Source organism: Budorcas taxicolor, chromosome 11, assembly GCF_023091745.1.
Source record: "Budorcas taxicolor isolate Tak-1 chromosome 11, Takin1.1, whole genome shotgun sequence".
NCBI classification, from domain to species: domain Eukaryota; kingdom Metazoa; phylum Chordata; class Mammalia; order Artiodactyla; family Bovidae; genus Budorcas; species Budorcas taxicolor.
Window position 1 is genome coordinate 49,529,124 of NC_068920.1, and position 19,077 is coordinate 49,548,200.

General features: G+C 44.1%; 1 protein-coding gene across 3 annotated transcripts in view; it reads right to left on the reverse strand.

The window, feature by feature from the left end:
- MAPK14 (mitogen-activated protein kinase 14) overlaps window positions 1-10,005 on the reverse strand; it is a 73,453-nt gene extending 63,448 nt beyond the window's left edge. For 2 of the 3 annotated variants that reach the window (XM_052647786.1, XM_052647787.1), the window contains exon 1: window positions 9,508-9,757. In XM_052647786.1, coding sequence (XP_052503746.1) covers window positions 9,508-9,623 — 116 coding nt within the window. In that variant the 5' untranslated portion in view covers window positions 9,624-9,757. Of the gene's footprint in view, window positions 1-9,507 lie in introns of all 3 variants that reach the window. The other variant, XR_008200105.1, reaches the window with a different exon arrangement.
- Window positions 10,006-19,077: the final 9,072 nt, after the last annotated feature.

The window sequence follows — 19,077 nt, forward strand, 5'->3', positions numbered from 1 at the left end:
TACCCTTTTGCATCAGTTCAGTTGCTCAGTCGTGTCCGACTCTTTGAGACCCCATGAATCACAGCACTCCAGGCCGCCCTGTCCATCACCAACTCCCAGAGTCCACCCAAACCCATGTCCATTGAGTCGGTGATGCCATCCAACCATCTCATCCTCTGTCGTCCCCTTCTCCTCCTGCCTTCAATCTTTCCCAGCATCAGGGGTTTTTTCAAATGAGTCAGCTCTTCGCATCAGGTGGCCAAAGTATTGGAGTTTCAGCTTCAACATCAGTCCTTCCAATGAACACCCAGGACTGATTTCCTTTAGGATGGACTGGTTGGATCTCCTTCCAGTCCAAGGGACTCTCAAGAGTCTTCTCCAACACCACAGTTCAAAAGCATCAATTCTTTGGCGCTCAGCTTTCTTTATAGTCCAACTCTCACATCCATGCCTGATCACTGGAAAAACCATAGCCTTGACTAGACGGACCTTTGTTGACAAAGTGATGTCTCTGCTTTTTAATATGCTGTCTAGGTTGGTCATAACTTTCCTTCCGAGGAGTAAGCATCTTTTAATTTCATGGCTGCAGTCACCATCTGCAGTGATTTTGGAGCCCAGAAAAATAAAGTCAGCCACTGTTTCCCCATCTATTTGCCATGAAGTGATGGCATCAATATCATTTATTTATTGAGACTGCTAATTTCAAAGTAGATGATTCAAAGCATAAGGCATTTAGGACACTAACCTAGGAATCAGAAACTGAAGCAACTCAAACACGTAATGTCAGGTGAGGAAATTATTAAACTTCTAGCAATATAAGATACTAACACCAATATTTCACTTCAATTTAATACTAAGATCACTGAGGAGTCATATTTTACTATAACAAATGAGAAAGATAACTAAGATTTTCACCAGCATGTGGTAGCCCAGAGAAGAAAACATAAATAGAAACTTATTATTCAAAAGTCTAAGTTCAAGAAGGTTCCAGCTACCTAACAATCCTATATGAGGGATTTGACAGAAGAAGGGAAAAAGAAATTGCTACTAGGTATATTAAGCATAAAGCAATTATTTATAAGAATAAAGTTATATTTACCACAAGGATAAGGAAATATAAGAATGAAGAGTTCAGAAAATACTGCATAAACCAGACACTTCAACTTAAGTGTCACCAACAGACCTGGGGCATCGCATCTGGTCCCATCACTTCATGGCAAATAGAAAGAGAAAAAGAGGAAGCAGTGACAGATTTTATTTTCTTGGGCTCCAAAATCAGTGTGGACGGTGACTGCAGCCGTGAAATTAAAAGGCGCTTGCTCTCTGGTAGGAAAGCTAAGATAAACCTAGACAGTGTATTAAAAAGCAGCGAGATCACTTTGTCAACAAAGGTCCATAAAGTCAAAGTTATCATTTTCCCAGGAGTCATGTGCAGATGTGAGAGCTGGACCACAAAGAAGGCTGAGCGCTAAAGAATTGATGCTTTCAAACTGTAGTGCTGGAGAAGACTCTTGAGAGTCCCTTGGACAGCAAGGAGATCCAACCAGTCCATCCTAAAGAAATCAACCCTGAGTATTCACTGGAAGGACTGATGCTGAAGCTGAGGCTCCAATACTTTGGCCACCTGGTGCAAAGAGCCAACGCACTGGAAAAGATCCTGATGCTAGGAAAGATTGAAGGTAAAAGGAGAAGGGGGTGGCGTAGGAGGAGATGGTTAGACAGCATCACCAACTTAATGGACGTGAATTTGAGCAAACTCTGGGAAATAGTGGAGCACAGGGGAGCCTGGTGTGCTGCAGTCCATGGGGTTGCAAAGAGTCGGGCACGACTTAGCGACCGAACAACAGCAAACAATTTACGGGTGAGAAGGTCAGAGACACTACCCCGTGTGGAATTACAGAGCTGCAGGAAGCATCTAGACCCTGGAGAAGGAAATGGCAACTTACTCCAGTATTCTTGCCAGGAAAATCCCAAGGACAGAGAAGCCTGGTGGGCTGCAGTCTATGGGGTCACAAAGAGTTGGACACGCCTGAATGACTGAGCACGCATGCACCTGAGTGTGTAGAGGACTCTTACCCTCATTGTCCCTTTCTTCCCCTAAGACACAGCCTCCCTGAGCCCTCGGCAGATCAAAAGAAGAAGTTCTGACCTCTTGTGGGCATATGCTGATGTCATCACTTTCTAGTTCTGAATCAGATGGAAAGGTCTCTCTGACAGAGATTTCAAACACATACCCTTGCAACAAAGTTGCCCTTGATGTACAAAAGTTACCAGTATGTCACTAGATTCAAGAGAGACACTGAAAAATCTAAAAGATTTCAAGATAAGCTTTAGAAATAGAAAAGTAGATTTGAGATGGCAACTAAAGCTGAAAGAATGCAGAAAAAAAAGCTACAAAGGACTTCCAAAATGTGCCCCTTCTAGACTGCTGTTTTTAAAAGCAAGAACCCCTTCTGCTTTTTTTTTTCAATCTATAAACAAAACACCTCCAACGGTGCTTTAGCACTGGCTAAGCTAAATTAATGAAGTTAAGAAAGCAAAGAAGAAATTGGTGTGGCTTTTTTCATGATTTTTTTTTGGGGGGGTGGGTGGTATAATGACATGTGATGCCTATACTCTGGCCCTTAAGCTTGGGAAAGCAACAGGCGCATACTTGTGGGTAGACTGACAGTAAGCCACACACACTCACGCATCTTCCTTTGTGTCCCAGGCACAGTGACAATGTCACCAAGGCCTAAGAGGAGAAGGTTTTGAGGAAAACAAGGAAATCTGTAACATCATTCAAAGCAGCAGGAGCCAACATGCTCAGGGTATAAAGTTACTCAGACAGCAGGCTTAGACAAAATAAACATTTGTTCTATTACCTTTTTGTTATGTTGTCATGGGAATCTGTGTTTAGGCATACTTATTTTCTGCAACTAGATGATAGAGCAGTAAAAGGGGAATGGCTTTCATAAGAGAAGGAAACTTTTATCTGTAAAGGCAGAAAAGAAAATAAATAAATCCTACGGGTTTTTAATGGGGCCACATGTGTACAACCTTTCAATCCATAAGATTTATTCAAGTTAACGGAGAAGTTCACCGGGGGCTCGGAGCCAACACATTGTTAACAGGTAATAATAATCCAACAGCTACTAAAATTATTGTAATAGGGGAAGGCAGAGGAATGTAAAGTAGATACACAGCCAAATAAAACAGAAAATAAATGAGATCTTAAGAGCTGAAAAAAGGTAAAAATGACTTTTTAAAAATAACCCAATAGCAAGAAAAAACCTAGAAGCCCAAACAAGTTAGAAAACATTCAACCTGCCAGCAGGCTAATCTTCTTTTGTCACCAGAAGTCTAGAGCTAATCTCTTTGCTCCCTTCCTTTTGGCAACAGAAACCTGAAAAGTAAAGTAAGCTTCACATGTTATTTAAAGAGCTGGACCAGAGTACCCTGAATTTCTAGGGCCCACCGAAAGTACTGGCTCAGGGACACTGAGCCTTCTGGAAGGAGCATGGGTCACGGCTGCGCACCAATTCATCCGACTCCTCCACTCTGCTCTAAAGTACGATTAGCACCTCTGAATGGGTAAGAAACAGAAATTAAAAAGCAGGGACCCCAGTGGAGAGTGAGCTCGGAGAATAGGGCCTTTGCATGTGGTGATCCCTCAGCATGGGATGTTCTTCCTTCCCACTCAAGTCCAACCAGTGTCCATCACTTCGTTCAGGTCTTTGCTCAGCTGTCAGTCCATCACCGAGGCCTCCCCAGCCTACCCTGCTTAAAGGTGCAACAGCCATCCCAGCACTCCCTCCCTCCCTTTTCCTTACTTTATTTTCCCCGTAGTGCTAATCACCTGGCATGCTATAAATCTTAATTACTTATTTACTGTCTACCTCTGTTCCCCTTCCCCTTAGCCTATAGGCTCTTACAGGCAGAACTTTTTATGTTTTGCTCACATTCCACCTCTAGCACCTAAAAAGTGACCCCCACCACCACCACACACAGCAGGTGTATAAGTATCAGCATAACACACAAGAGTCCTATCCTCAGGGAGATGAGCACGAACCCATCCTCCTCTGTTTTTAACTCCACGACCATACACCCTGTAAGACCCCAAAGTTGAGACCTATCCATCTGTCCAAGGCCAAAACTTAGGCGTCATTCTGGACTCCTTTCTCTTCTGTACTTTTTTCTCCCCAACATTCAGCCTGGGGGCCAAGTAAGTCAGAACCCAGGATCCACTGTCAAAAGTGCAGAACCTACAAACCACCACCTACTTCCCTCCCTAGAACAAATCATTTAAAGGCTAAAATGCTGGGCATTCGGTTAACTTTATACAATCTTAACGCACACGTACTAACTTTAAGGAAACACTATGCAAAGACAACTACTTCTAATACTAAAAGCTTCATTTACTTAAACAAACTAACAAAAACTTCAGGTTTAGAGGTTCTGTTTTCATTTGTCCTGAAGAAACACATGAATCACCTCCAAGTACATGACAACCATGAAAAGATTTCTAGGTTTCAGAGCCAAGGGAACCCACTTCATAACAAGATGTGTTTTTTTATTTGGTTTTTTTTTTTTTGAGCTCTACAGTAATTATACCTCTAGGATAGGAAAAAATCAATACCAAATTTCACAGGAAAGAGCAAAAATCCAAGATATTTTCAAAGGCCTAGAGAAGCAGTTATTTCTATTTATATCCTATACTTACATAACAGAAACATGTACAGATAGTCTCAACTTTCCAAAATGCGCACAGAAGAATTTCAAACCAAAGGGATTCATAAATTCAGGAATTCATTATTTGCACTGATAGCTCTTTGGGAACTGGTCTATCAATTCTGAGGAAGAGATGTGACTTTAATCAGTCATTACCTCAGGTTAGCCAGGCTTACACTGGTGGGATTGGTTAGTCATAGCTCTACTATTTCAAATGACCCAGCAACCCCTTTCTTCTCAAAAGGAAGGTGGGGAGAGGCAAGCAGCACCAGAGAAGGTGCCACCAGACAATCTCAGCAGCCTAAAGCATAGGAAAGGAGAATTCTGAAGTACTGAAATCACAGAACCAAATCCAAAGTAGTACTGTATACCACTCCTTTAATGAGTCCAGCCCCTCATCTATAAACCTAGGTTAATACTAGCCTTCACAGAGCTAGTGAAAACTGAATAATGCTTTGAATGCAAATATATTATAAAGTATAAAATCCCATAAGAATGCTTGTAAATACTAAAGTGAGATATTAATAGATCTTTGAGGCTAAAGCAGAGGGAAATCAAAGGCACTGTAGTCCTCAGTAGCAAGGAATTAAACTGGCAGAACTGAAACGCAAGAGGTTCAGGATACCCTTATTTTCAAATGGGAGCCTGTGGAAAATGGGAATCTGACAAACAATGACTTTATACCCAACTTAAACGAACTCTTTCTTAAAAGTCTTCACATATCAATAATACAAATATTTTGCCATGGTGTTTAAATTTTTATTGGTTGGTACTGGTAACATGCAGCCAATCACCTTGCTTTTGCTTACAAAGAAGAGCAAATGCAAAGAAAGATCAGCAAGGGCTTACTATCACCACTAGAAAAATAAAAGACTACCTCTCTCACTCCAGTACTCTTGCCTGGAAAATTTCATGGATGGAGGAGCCTGGTAGGCTACAGTCCATGGGATCGCTAAGAGTCGGACACAACTGAGTGACTTCACTTTTTCTTTCTTTCTATAGTTCCTTTTGGAGAAGGAAATGGCAACCCACTCCAGTGTTCTTACCTGGAGAATCCCATGGATGGAGGGGCCTGATGGGCTACAGTTTATGGGGTTGCAAAGAGTCAGACACGACTAGCAACTAATACACACACATACACCCCTTTCACTGATTAAGAGTCAGGAAAGTCACCTCTGCACACTCTATAATGACATTCTTTTATTTATTTGTGCCCTGGCTCATGTTTGTTTGTTTGTTTGTTTGTTTGTTTTCAAGATTTAAAATGATGAGTGGCTATTAATACTAAAAAACTTAGCTTCACTTATCTTTACTACACTTATTTTCACAAAGCATTGTGGATGTTGGATTTGAGCTCTTAGTAAATTTTGCCATTCTTTTACCAAAATTTTGCTATATACTTTATATACTGATGATAAATATAAACAGCACAGAACAATGCCCAGAACATAGAAAGCAATCCATAAAATGCAGTTACTATTCCCATCACACTATAAACCTACCAGGGAATGAACTGTCTTTGTCTTGTTTAACAGTCTAGCTCAAGAAACCTAGCCTGCTATCTGGTCCATGAGTGTGTGAAGTCATTTTAGGCATGTCCGACTCTTTGCAACCCTACGGACTGAGGCCCACCAGGCTCCTCTGTCCATGGGGAGTGTCCAGGCAAGAATACTGGAGTGGTTTACCATTTCTTCCTCCACAGGATCTTCCCCACCCAGGGATCAAACTTGTGTCTCTTGCATTGGCAGGCGGGTGGTTTCCTTACCACTAGCACCCCCTGGGACGCCCCTAAAGAGGTGTGCGTGCTAAGCTGCTGGTCCATAGTTGGTGCTCAATAAATATTATTTAATAAGTGATTCAACATGGTTTAAGAATAATTCTGATCTCTTACCTGTTTTATGGTTACCACTGCCGCAACCTCCTATAATCAAAGGCAAGAGTCTGGAAAACGCATACACCAGAGGAAGGGCATTTAAGTTCCTGTTTATATTTCCTTAAACTCACCACAAAGATCCTCCCCCGCCCCTTTCGTCCCTAAACCACAAAATCAATGCTTTGCAACACCGTACACTTGAACAATTTTGCTTCATTTCCCCTCACTGACAGCGCACAAAGTTCCTTAAAGTTGCAAGCTTTAGTTTAGTTCCCTTTACCCCTTAAGAAGGAAAGGCATATTTGTAAAACTCTAATACTCAAATTTCTATTTTGATTTCTTGATCTTTCATTCACGATTAGTTATCACACTTGCTTTACTAGATACTTAGTACAAATGAAAATACTGAAAATTGGCTTATTATTTCTTTTAATTTTTAAAGTTAACACATCAAAGTGTATCACACGTCAGAGCAATCAAATTAGGAAACTGACACATTATTTCAGTGATGTTGCATTCCTTGAAATACTTTCAGATTCTTTTTTGGAACAGACTTCAATCCAGTTCTACAAGTCCCACAGGAAATTCTGTGTCATTACTTTATGGTTACAACTCCTATTTGACCTCAAACAGTATCACCAGCCTGGCTGCCTAATCATTTTCACCAGACTTGAGCCCAAATTCTCTAAATTATTTGGATTCAATCTAACTTCGTTATTTCCTAAAATCAAATCTGCTCTAAAAAAAAATGAAGATAGTGAAAAATAACAGGCTCCAAAGTGGATTCTAAGAGAAGTTTAAAAAACTTTTTTTTTTCTGCCACACCTAAAAGCTGCTGACTGAAAGAGCAACTTGAAATAACGACTCTGAATGAGATAACACGTGAATGTAAATTCTGATATTTTCAATCCAAAATCAACTACACTTGTTTACGGTCAATTGTCACATAATATTGGTTATTTTTCTCCACCAATATGTTATAGGTTACACCTTAAACACCCTTAGCAGAACCGCCTCCACAGAAAGACACACAAGAAACTTAACAGGGGTGGTCTCTTGAGAGAAGAACTAGTCCAACTGGACAAAGAGAATGGAAACCTTTCACTGTCTTTCTACGCCTTTTACATTTTATACAATGTGAATGTACTGCCTACTTTTAAAAACCTGTTTAACAAAATTACTTCCAAGTGTCAGTTTTGATGGCTTCTATAAACCAGAAAAATAAAGCACTAAAAAATGTGGAGTTCATGTTTTATCAGCACTTCACTGGATCTCCAGTGCCAGGGCTGAGTTATTCACATCAACTGTAGGGAAACCTTGCAAGCAGTTCACTAACTCCCCACAGTTGAGCCGTATCACTCCACTAAAGTTTAAACAATAATGATAGGAAACAAAAATTCAGTACCACAAAAATTAATGTGTCAATTCCAGAATGAAAACTGGCCGTAAACAAGTGAGCTATTAAAGCAGCAATGATCCAAACACATCTTCGAAAATTAGCAAATCAACAGCACGCTATAAAAATGGAAAAAAGATGTCAAGCATAGGGCCATCAGCGACATCACTCAAGCAGCCTGAACTAGAAAACGCAATATGATCTGTTGCTGGACACAATTGCACAATCTCAATTACCCAGAAGATTCTACCAAACAGGAAATTCATGCTGGGGCTTTAAGAAACACAGGAATTATATTCAAAGATTACCAAGTCTAAAAGCCTGGAATCTGCCGCGAAACAAAAAACTAATTTTGTAGACCTCTTTGCAAATAATGCATGCACAGGAATTACATGAATTAGCTTCAGGTCAGCTCTCAAATTACACAAAATCTAAAATACAGTGTATAAAACCTTAGAAGTTAGAAAAGTTAGTGAACTGAGTCTGGAAATTTTACAGTAGCGTTTCATTTAAAAGATATTCATAGTGTGAATTAAAGCTGAAAAGTGTCTCTTCCTTCTTTTGCTATATATTCCATATCCCATGAAAACCAGTATGTACCTCTCCGGCTGTAAGTGCAGATTAAGTTCTCTGCAAACCCTCTAAAGGACTTTAAAAACACAGTGTTTCACAAGAATTATCACGATTAAAAAATATTTATAATACATCGCAGCATTGTTAATAACTTTTTGATCTTGAGGGCGTCCAACGGATCTGAACCTCACTTGCTCCAAAGGAGAAAATCGTTTTGTCAAACAATACTTAAATGAGCAGTGGTATGTGACTAATCAGCGAGGCCGCCAGCTTCTCAAGCTGCAGGCACTACCACCACCCCCCACTCTGCGAAAAGGAAATACGCTTTCAACTGAATCGGAAACACACCACTCAAGCTGGCACAGGGCTCACCGAGATAAAGTCGGTATTTTAAGCTCCCTGGATAGCTGCTAATTCAAGTGCGAATTCAAAAAGAACCCTTCTCAAAATGCAATTTCAACAGAGGTTTGCAAAAAAGCCCGAACTCAACGCCCTTCGTCCTCAGTTTTGTTCAGATGACCGCAGTCGAGCTTTGCCCTTCTGCTTCTCCGGGCAGCTCCCCGGGCTTGTCTGCTCCGAGGGCAGGCACATCTCGAGAGAGTCCTTCTGCTCGATGCCAGCAGGGAGAGACCTCCGAAGAGGGACCCGTGTTCCTGCCCCCGTAGCAGCACCGCCCCCCCCAACCCCCCGCCAAGGGAACGCGCAGGGTGCGAGTCAGGGCCCGGCTCCAACACCATCACCCACCGCCCACAGCGGACCTGCGGTCCTACACACAGCTGACCATCTACGTGGGCGTGCAGGGTGGGGGTGCAAGGGGGACAGGGAGTGCAGGACAGGGGTCGAAGAGAGCTGGGATGCCCTCCCCCCAAGGAAAATTCCTGCCGCTGGGTGCATTGCTGAGCCGTGGGGGCAGGCCTGACTCTAGGGCATACGGAGACACCCGGCCCAGCGAGGCCCCCGGCCCGGTGACACTCACCACACGGAGCCATAGGCGCCGGAGCCCACCGGGGACAGGTTCTGGTAACGCTCGGGCACCTCCCAGATGGTCTTGTTCAGCTCCTGCCGGTAGAACGTGGGCCTCTCCTGAGACATCTTCCAGCGGTGGCCGCGGGGCGAGGAGGTGGCCCTTGCGGGGCCCCGCCTGCACCCGCACCCGCTTCCCCTGACCTCGTAGCCCGCCCGGCCGGGCGGGGACCCCTGCGCTGGCCGCCCGCGCAGGTGCGGCTGCGGCGACCCTGAAGAAGCCCGCGCGCGCGCGCGGCCCCTGTCAGCCGCAGCGGCTGGACGCGCCTCACCGACGGCGGGGGAAGCACTGCGAAGGGCCGGGGCACGCTCCGGGGCCCTGGGCTGGCGCCCCGCCCAGCTCTCCCTGCGCTCTCTCCACACCCGGCCGACTCCCGGCTGCGCGGCGGAGTCACAGCTCCAGCTGCAGCGCCCGCGGAGCTTCCAGTGGTCGCCTTTCCCAGAGCCAGCGAACAGGAGCCTCCCGCCGTGCTCTCGCGAGAACAGCTCCCGGACCTCTCCTCGAGCCGAGATTTTACCCAATATGGAACCTGCCCGCGGGAGGGGGGTTGATGAAGGGAGAGCTTGGGAGAAGTAATTCTCGCGAGAAGAGAGCAACAGCTGGCCCCCAGAGGCAGGAACTCCCAGGGATCGCTCTCCTTTAGCGCGCGAAGGCGGACCCGGGAAGGAGCGGGGAAGCGGACGACACAGGCCGCGCGCGCCCCATCGTGGTCGGCGGGGCAAGTGCTTGGCTCCCTGTTGGAAAGAGACAGTGACAAATCAATCGGGTGTCTGGGAAAAGAGCCAAAAGACCTTTAAACGGTGGGTAATCACCAGCAGCTGAGCACCTGCTCGGCGGAAAACCCCCAATTTCCAAGAAGTACTAGCATAAAAAAGAGAAAGATTCCGGCCAGAAAGCCGTTGTAGTCCCATCTGCTCAAGGACATACACTTACTCTTCGGAATGCTGACGAAATCTGTCTCAAAGGTAAATATTAGCCCTGAATTAAGGTTGAGGTTTTTCCATCCAAACACTTCTAGTAGTTCTCAAACTTTTACGTGCAGAAGAAGCACCTTGGGCGCTTAAAAATGCACAGCGAGTTTGATTAGATGGGTCCCAGAGGGACTCCAAGACTGCATTTTTACAAAATGCGCCAGGTTCAGAAAAGTTCTTGGTATCTCCCTTGGAGAAACATTTTAAAACCTTTACCCTGAAGGTTTGAAACTGATTCCTACCTTGAAGAGCTTCCAGCAAAGAGGGTTGTAAGAATTGTAATCATGCCTCTCAGAGTAAGAACAGTGCAGACAGTGGTTTTCTGGCAGTATCCTGTTGGGCAAGTCAATTGACCTTTCTTAGACCTTAGTTCCAGTTTATGCAAAAAAGAATTGCTGCCCTACTTTCCCACCTGAAAGCTGAACAAGATAATAAATGTGAATGGGCAAGGCATTATAACCCCATACCTTCACCTCACTATTAACTTATTCCTACCCTAAAACTTGTTTCAATAAGCAGAATTGGAGCCTATCTTATTCTTGGTCATTTCTTTCAGAAATAACTGGGCTCAAGCCAGGACACTTCCTATCACTATCCATGACTATTCTCTTTTGTGTTATGCATCCCTTGAAGTGCTCAGATTTTGCCTATCTTGTCCCAGCATCTAGCTCAGGGCCTCGAACATAGAAGTTACTCCATAAATATTTGTTGAGCAAATTATGAACAAGGACATGATCTCAACTTAGGAGGCAGTGCAGGATCCTCAGTTCTCAAGGAAAAATAAAATAAAACCCAAAACAAGGGTCATGGGTGATCTGCGGAAAGCTTTCTTTGGATTCAGTGTGACAGCCTAGATTCTCTTGCCTTAGAAGACATGCTGCTTAAAAATGTTCCAAGCCAAACTGCAGATAGTGAGCTTTCTAAGAAGTATTGGAGGTAGGAGGAAGCAAGAGCAAAAATGCAGCTGTAAGAGTAGGGGATCAAGGTGAGTGCATGGATAAAAGGGAGAAAACTTGGAAGCTGGAATTCTAAGAAATTCATGTATTTATCCAGCAAATTGGGATGATGACATGAGAGTGAGCAAAAGAATAAAGATGAGCAATACACTCACTCACTCAGCATATATATATTGAATGCCTACTAGGTACCAGGCACTTCTAATGGGAAGTTGGTTGAAAGGCAGATAGCGGCTGCCTACGTGGAACCTACAGTGAGTAGTGGCACAATCATTCAATTCTTCAACACAGATTTATTGAGCACTTACTAGATCTACCACATTGCTCTGGCACCAATGATACAGCAATTAAAGATAGACATAAAAATTCCTGCCCTTCTGGGGATGAGACAGATTACAAACGGTATAGGTAGGGACTTCCTGTTGGTCCAGTGGCTCAGACTCCATGCTCCTGGAGCAGAGCCCCTGGGTTGATCCCTGGTCGGGGAACTAGATCCCACTTGCAGCTAGGAAGATGGAAGGTCCACGTACTGCAACTAAATCCTGATGCAGCTAAATAAAGACGTAAATATATATTTTAAAGCCGTAGGTAAAGTGAATACTATATTAGACATAACTACAGTAATCAAGCGAGTGGAAAACTGCAACTGGGCAAAGAGGGAATGCAAGACACACGGAGAGACAGTGACAGGGACTGAGCTTCAGAAGGTTAAGGGGTCTTGGGGGGAGGAGCTGGGCAGGAGAGCGTCCTTCAGTCGGGGTTGGAGATCTCGGCGACCCTCTTAGCCTCCAGTTTCCTCCTGCGTCTTCTGTCCACAAGAGTCGTCGGGAAACTTTGAGTGAGTCACTTACGCCAAGTGCGGCGCGCGAGGCCTGGCATCAAGGAGGCCCGCGGGTTCGGCCGCAACGGCTCGGGAACCGCCGGCGTCCGCGTCCACAGCGCCGCCTGCCCGGCGGGAGCTGCCTCCGGCTCCAGCGCCCGCCCTCCCTCCGTAGCCCGGGAACCAGGTGAGCCGAGGGACCCGGGGAGCCGCCCGGGACCGGGGCTTCAGGTGGTGGCGGCGGCGGGGCCCGGGCTCCGGCGTTGGGTGCGGGGACCACTCCCCCCGGCCCCCGCGTTATACTCGGAAGTCCCCGGGCCACTGTCACCGCAGGGTCAGGCTCGTCGAGGGCACTCAGTCAGTGTTTGCGAAATGAATGAATGACTGTCGTCCCTGGGAGCTTCTCTCTCCGTGCGGTCCCTGCTTTTGAACGTCCATGAGGAAAGACGGCGCGTGCGTTTGGCAGGCTGACTCCTTCCACACTCGTTGGTCTGAGCCGTCATAAGCCCCAGAACTAGCCTGCTGCCGGAGCCTCCCCCTGATCAACGCAGCCCGCTGCCATCCTCCTCCCGAGGCTTGACTGCCCAGTTGCGCGCCTTCTGCTTTTTAGACCTCACTGGTGTCGTTCTTGTTGTTCCTTCTAACTGAGTCCCCACTCCCACCTCTCAGCCCCTTGTTCCTTTCAAGTTCTGTTGATGGATCACAGCAGCCCCTTCTTCAACATCCCCAGCCCAACAATGAGTTTCTCTCCAGCCAGCCCATTGGTAATACTCTCACCGGGTCGCATTAAAGGCAGGTGTCTGTGTGTCGGATGGTCAGCTCCTTGAGGGCTGTCCTCTGATCATTCATCCCCAGCCACCAGACCAAGTGACGGAAAGGTACTGAAAGCAATGCCCTTTGCTTGTGCCTTTCTTTTTCACATACATTCCACCATAAAAGCATAGTTAGAATGGGCAAAGGCCTGTTTTTTTCTGATGGAATCACAAATATTTATTTTGAAATTCTGAAAGTGAATTTTCCTTTCCCACGATTATAGAGAACATGGGAAAGCTGACCATATGAAAGGATAATCTTGAAACTAAGTTTCAGGATTTCACATTAATTGGGGTAAAAGAAAATTGGGTTGAATTGGGTTGTGTTTAAATATTTCACTCTTGGCTTTTAAAGTGCTTTTAGCACCTTATGTGAAAGAATCAGTGGATGGCTGGATGGATAGGGGTAGTATGTGGATGAAGGAGCTAGGTCAAAAGTGCCTATATTAACAGTGCTCCAAATTTAATCCTGATTGTCCGACTGAATAAAGATAATTAGCTACATTTACAGTGGTCTTCATACTTCACTGTGTACCAGAATCATCTGGAGGGCTTCTTAAAACAGGCTGCTGGTCCATCCTCAGAGTTTCTGATTAATTGTGTTTTGTTAGGTGGGGCCTGAGAATTAGCATTTCCAACAAGTTCCCAGATGATGCTGTTGTTTGTAAGACCAAGTATGGGCTATAGAGATTAATTTCTATTAATTAGTAGTGAATCCAGATGCCCCAAATTATGTCACATTTGTAGAATATGAAAATGAAACCTAAAGTTGTTCAGATCATGGCCCACCCACCTGAATGTTTTTGTCTGCTGGCAGGAAGCATCAGGGAATGTTAGGAATCAGTAAGAGACAGTCCCTCTTGTGTTGTGTCTCAGCTGAAAGGTCATTATCCCATCACTGTGGTTCGGATGACCTTCTTCTGAAATGCATCATCTTCTCCACATTAAAGTGCATCTGCCACTTGTCAGTAATAGCTTCTGATCATCATACTTTAAAGAGAAGGGTTGTGTTAGTGAAGAAAACAAGCCAGTAGGTTTTCTGTAAAGTCAAGAAAGACTAGTGGAACTGAAGAAATTCCAGAGATGACTACTGGAAACAAAACAGTAACTGAAAGATGTTTTCCCTTGCTGCCTTTAGCCAGTTATATGATAAGCCCTTTGAAGACAGCTTTCCACCCGCCCCTCCTAGCCACTCAGACTGTGGTCCCTGAGTTGTGACTTGATTGCCTCTCTGCCAGACTGCCATAATAATAAAGGGCTCTGACTGGTCTTTTTGCCCCGGTCTCTCCTGTCTCCAGTGCTGTCCTGTAGAACTTTCTGCGAGGATAGAAGTGTTTAATACCTGCCCAGTCTAGTTGCTAGTCCCGACCACGCATGGCTCTTGAGCCCTTGAACTGTAGCTGTTGTGACTAAGGAACTGACGTTTTCGTTTTATGTATTGGCCATGCCACAGAGCGTGAGGCATTGCCACCCGTTTTCCTGACCAGGAATTGAATCTGGGGCTACAGCAGTGAAACAGCTGAGTCCTAACCACTGGACTGCCAAGGAATTCCCTCATTTTATTTTAATTAAGTTAAGTTTAAGTTTTCACAGGTAGCAGTGACTGCTGTGCTGGTCAGCACAGCTCTAGACTCTACCACTGACATGATTCTTCCCAAAGCATGTCTGTGCATGTTACTACTCTTCTTGAACATTTTAGATTGCCGAAAAGTCCAGGTTCAACCCAGCGTTCAGGACACTCCAAAAATAGGCCTCAACCTTTTGGGTTTGACACTGATTTTACTTAGACCTGTTGAATCAGTTGCCTTATGTTATCTCTGTAATTTTTATCCTGTTCTCTTCCTGAAATGCCTTATTCTCTTACCTGCCTCCAGTTTAGCCAGAGCAGTTTAGCCCTATCTCCCCAGGGAGGCCTTCACCTAGCTGGGGTTATTAATCTCATTCTGTAGGACATCATGTGGCATTAGATGTGGCATCTATTTTAGAATCAAAAAGACAAGGTTCAGATTCTGGCTCTGCTGTTTAATGGTTGCATGACTGAGGAACTCACTAAAGTCACTGGTAAAATGAGGGTAATTATTATCAGGAAAATAATATCTATCTTTTGAGACGATGTGTGTGAAGAAACTGGCTATGGCAGGCCAGCAATAAATGTTAATTTCTGCCTTTCATACCTCTAAATTCTGATAGCACCATATTTTGGTATTTTTATTCTACTAAATTGTAGTCTTTGTCCTTTTGTATCCTTTGAGCACCTAGCATTCAGAAAATGTTTGTGGAACACTAAGTTAATTGACCAGGGCTTCCCTGGTGGCTCAGTGGTAAAGAATTCACCTGCCAGTGCAGAGACGTGGGTTTGATCCCTGGATCGGGAAGATCTCCTGGAGAAGGAAATGGCAACCCACTCCAGTATTCTTACCTGGAAAAATTCCATGGACTATAAAAAAATTCTGGTGGGCTGTAGTTCATGGGGTCACAAAAGAGTCAGACTTGACTTGGCAACTAAATAGCAACAACCATAAATTAATTGACCACAGGTGGAAAAGCATTCTTGAGTCAGAAATAAATGAAGGCCAAGACTGCATATGGTAGAAATTTATAAGATTGTGAAAATTATAGCAGGCAAACTTACCAAATCCTAGTCTAGTAGAACATGGCTACCTTTTGAGATATAACTGATGTAGGTTGAAGACAATAATGAGAAATGCTTCTTTCCATGAGTCAATTGATGAGATATAATACCTCCCAAGGGTGTGACAACAGAAAAAATAAATGCTTTAGCTTTGAGAGAGAGAGAAATTCTTGAGGGATAAGTTATAATTTGTGATGGGAGGAGATGAGAATATTTTGTTTTTTTAACCATAAGGCTCTGGATCAGAGGTCACATGCTGCTGGGTCAGACTGAATCTGGCCTGCAGAGATGTTTTGTTAGATGCAGACTGTGTTTTTAAAAATATGTAAGGTGATTGACAACATTTCAAAGTCAGAAGATTTCACATGAAAATCTGAAATTATGGCTTCCCTGGGGAAAGATCAGGTCTGGCCATCCTGAGCCCCATATCCCCCATGACAATAATTGCTAGAAAGGAGTAGCCGCAACCACCTTTCCGTGGCCCACTGCTTCCATTATGCTTGTCCATACGTTGCCTGCTTCCCACCTGCTTCGTGGCATTTCAGAAACAAAGTGCTGGATTCTAGACTCTCCATCTAACCCAGGATGGCAGTTGTTTTACATTTTATTTCTATTTATTTCTTGGCCACACTGGGTCTTCGTTGCCACCCGTGGGCTTGCTCTAGCTGAGGCGAGCAGGGGCTGCCCTCTAGTTGCGGTGCACGGGCTGCTCGTGGTCGCTTCCCTTTTTGCAGAGCACAGGGTCCAGGGCGTGCAGCCTCAGTAGTTGTGGTGCACAGGCCCAGCTGCCCCACGGCATGTGGAATCTTCCCGGACCAGGGATGGAACCCGGTCCCCTGCACTGGCAGGTGGATTCTTTTTAAATTTTATTTTATTTTTAATTGGAGGATAATTACTCCACTGTATCGTGATGGTCTCTGCCACACATCAACATGAATCAGCCACAGGCAGACATATATTCCCTCCCTCTTGACAACCTCCCTCCCCATCCCACCCCTCCAGGTTGTCACAGAGCACCAGCTTTGGGTTCCCTGGGTCACACAGCAAATGCCCCCTGGCTATCTGTTTTACACACGGTCATGTGTATGTTTCAGTGCTACTCTCTCAAATCACCCCACCCTCTGCTTCCCCGACTGGGTCCAGAAGTTTGTCCTTTATGTCTGTGTCTCCTTTTCTGCCCTGCAAATAGTATTGTCAATACCATCTTTCTAGATTCCATGTATTTGCATTAATATGTATAGTATTTGTCTCTGTCTTTCTGACTTACTTCACTCTGTATAATAGGCTCTAGGTTCATCCACCTCATTAGAACTGACTTGAATGTGTTCCTTTTTTATAGCTGAGTGATATTCCATTGAGTACCACAACTGCTTTATCCGCTTATCCATCGATGGGCCTCTAGGCTGCTTCCATGTCCTAGCTATCGTAAATAGTGTTGGCAGGAGGATTCTTTACCACTGGACCACCAGGGAAGTCCCAGGATGGCAGTTTTTATAATCTCAATATAATAAACAGGTTAATTAAACTCTTTTAGTTGCCAGGAACAGATAGATTCTAGTCATGGAAGTTTATTGTAAGATTACATAGGAAAAGTAAGGAAGGATGGGTCAGTATTCCTATGGGTCGGGTAAAGGGGAAAATTTTGCTTATGTTTTAGTGTATAGTTCTGTTTTTTTCTGGAAGACACAGAGTACTGATCCTCTCAAGTAATACATTGTAAAGCAGCTCTTCCATCCTCTTCTGTATTCCCTAACTATACTCTCACTTCTTTGATCATTGGTTCGTAGTGTTATACAGTACATGCCTGCTACCCTATGTTTTGAGAGTAAAAATACATTATATAACTATGGCTGAGTTACCTAACATTTCTAAAACCTCAGTTTTATCACCTGTATTCTTGGGCTTCCCTGGTGGCTCAGCTGGTAAGGAATCCACCTGCAATGCGAGAGACCTGAGTTCAATCCCTGGGTTGGGAAGAGCCCCTGGAGAAGGGAACGGCTACCCACTCCAGTATTCTGGCCTGGAGAATTCCAGGGACTGTATAGTCCATGGGGTCACAAAGAGTCAGACACAACTGAGTGACTTTCACTTTTACTTTCAAAAGTAGTATTAGGATTGTTGTGGGAATTAAAAGAAATAACTCATGAAAAAATCAACTGCAATGCTTGGTATACATTAAGTGCTCTATGAATGTCGTATGTGATGTTGATGATAAATATATCTACTTTTTTACATTTATGTGGAAGAATATTAGCTGTGTGCCCTTTTTATTATTCAAAAACACAGACGATCAAGAATAGTTGCACTTTCTCCAAGAGATGGGACTATATCCATCCTCATTAACTCTTTCTTCTCATTCTTTTTAAAAGAGCGAGATGATAGTACATATTTTTAAAGTTTGATATAACCCTTAGGAGGCTTCTCTGGTGGCTCAGATGGTAAAACGTCTGCCTGCAATGAGGAAGACCTGGGTTTGATCCCTGGGTCAAGAAGATCTCCTGGAGAAGGAAATGGCCACCCACTCCAGTGCTCTTGCCTGGAAAATCCCATGGACAGAGGAGCTAGGTAGGCTACAACCCATGGGGTCGCAGAGAGTTGGACACAACTGAGCAACTTCACTCTTTCACTTTTCATGACCCTTAGAGATCCTACAGTCAAACCATGTCATTTTATGGACAGGGAAACTGAAACTCAGTTTCTAAGAAACTTGCCCCCAGTCATACAGCTAGTTGTTTTAAAAAAAAGAAAAAGCCAGAGCTAGAACTCCAGAATCCTGATATTCTGCGCCATGCTTTTTCTGCTACGTTATAATGCCACTAACTAGATACTCGACCATCATTCAGAAAATATTTGTTGAGGGCCTACTAAATGTCACACGGTATTTGGGGCCCTGGAACAAAGTCCTGCCTCTTGAAATTATATTTTAGCGTGGGAAACAGACAATGAACATACAGACAAATACTGAGTCAGGCGCTATCAAGTTTTGTGAGGAAAAGGAAAAGATAAAGGGATAATGATGGCTGCTATTTTAGATTTAAAAAAAAAGGAGTTAGAAAACCCCATGCTGATCCCTTAACCTTTAGCATTTTCAGTGAAAATTAGTGGTTATACTTATGCCTCTTAATCTTTTCTTTGCAACAGAACAACATATGAAGAAAACTAGGCTTTCTAGCCAGACATTTGGGTTCTAGTCCTGACTAAATATTCAACAGCCAAAGCTGTTTAAACTTTCAGGCTTTGGTGTCTCCATTTGGAAAATGAGAATATACACCTGGCTTTTTAAAAATTTATTTATTTTAATTGGAGGCTAATTACCTTACAATATTGTAGT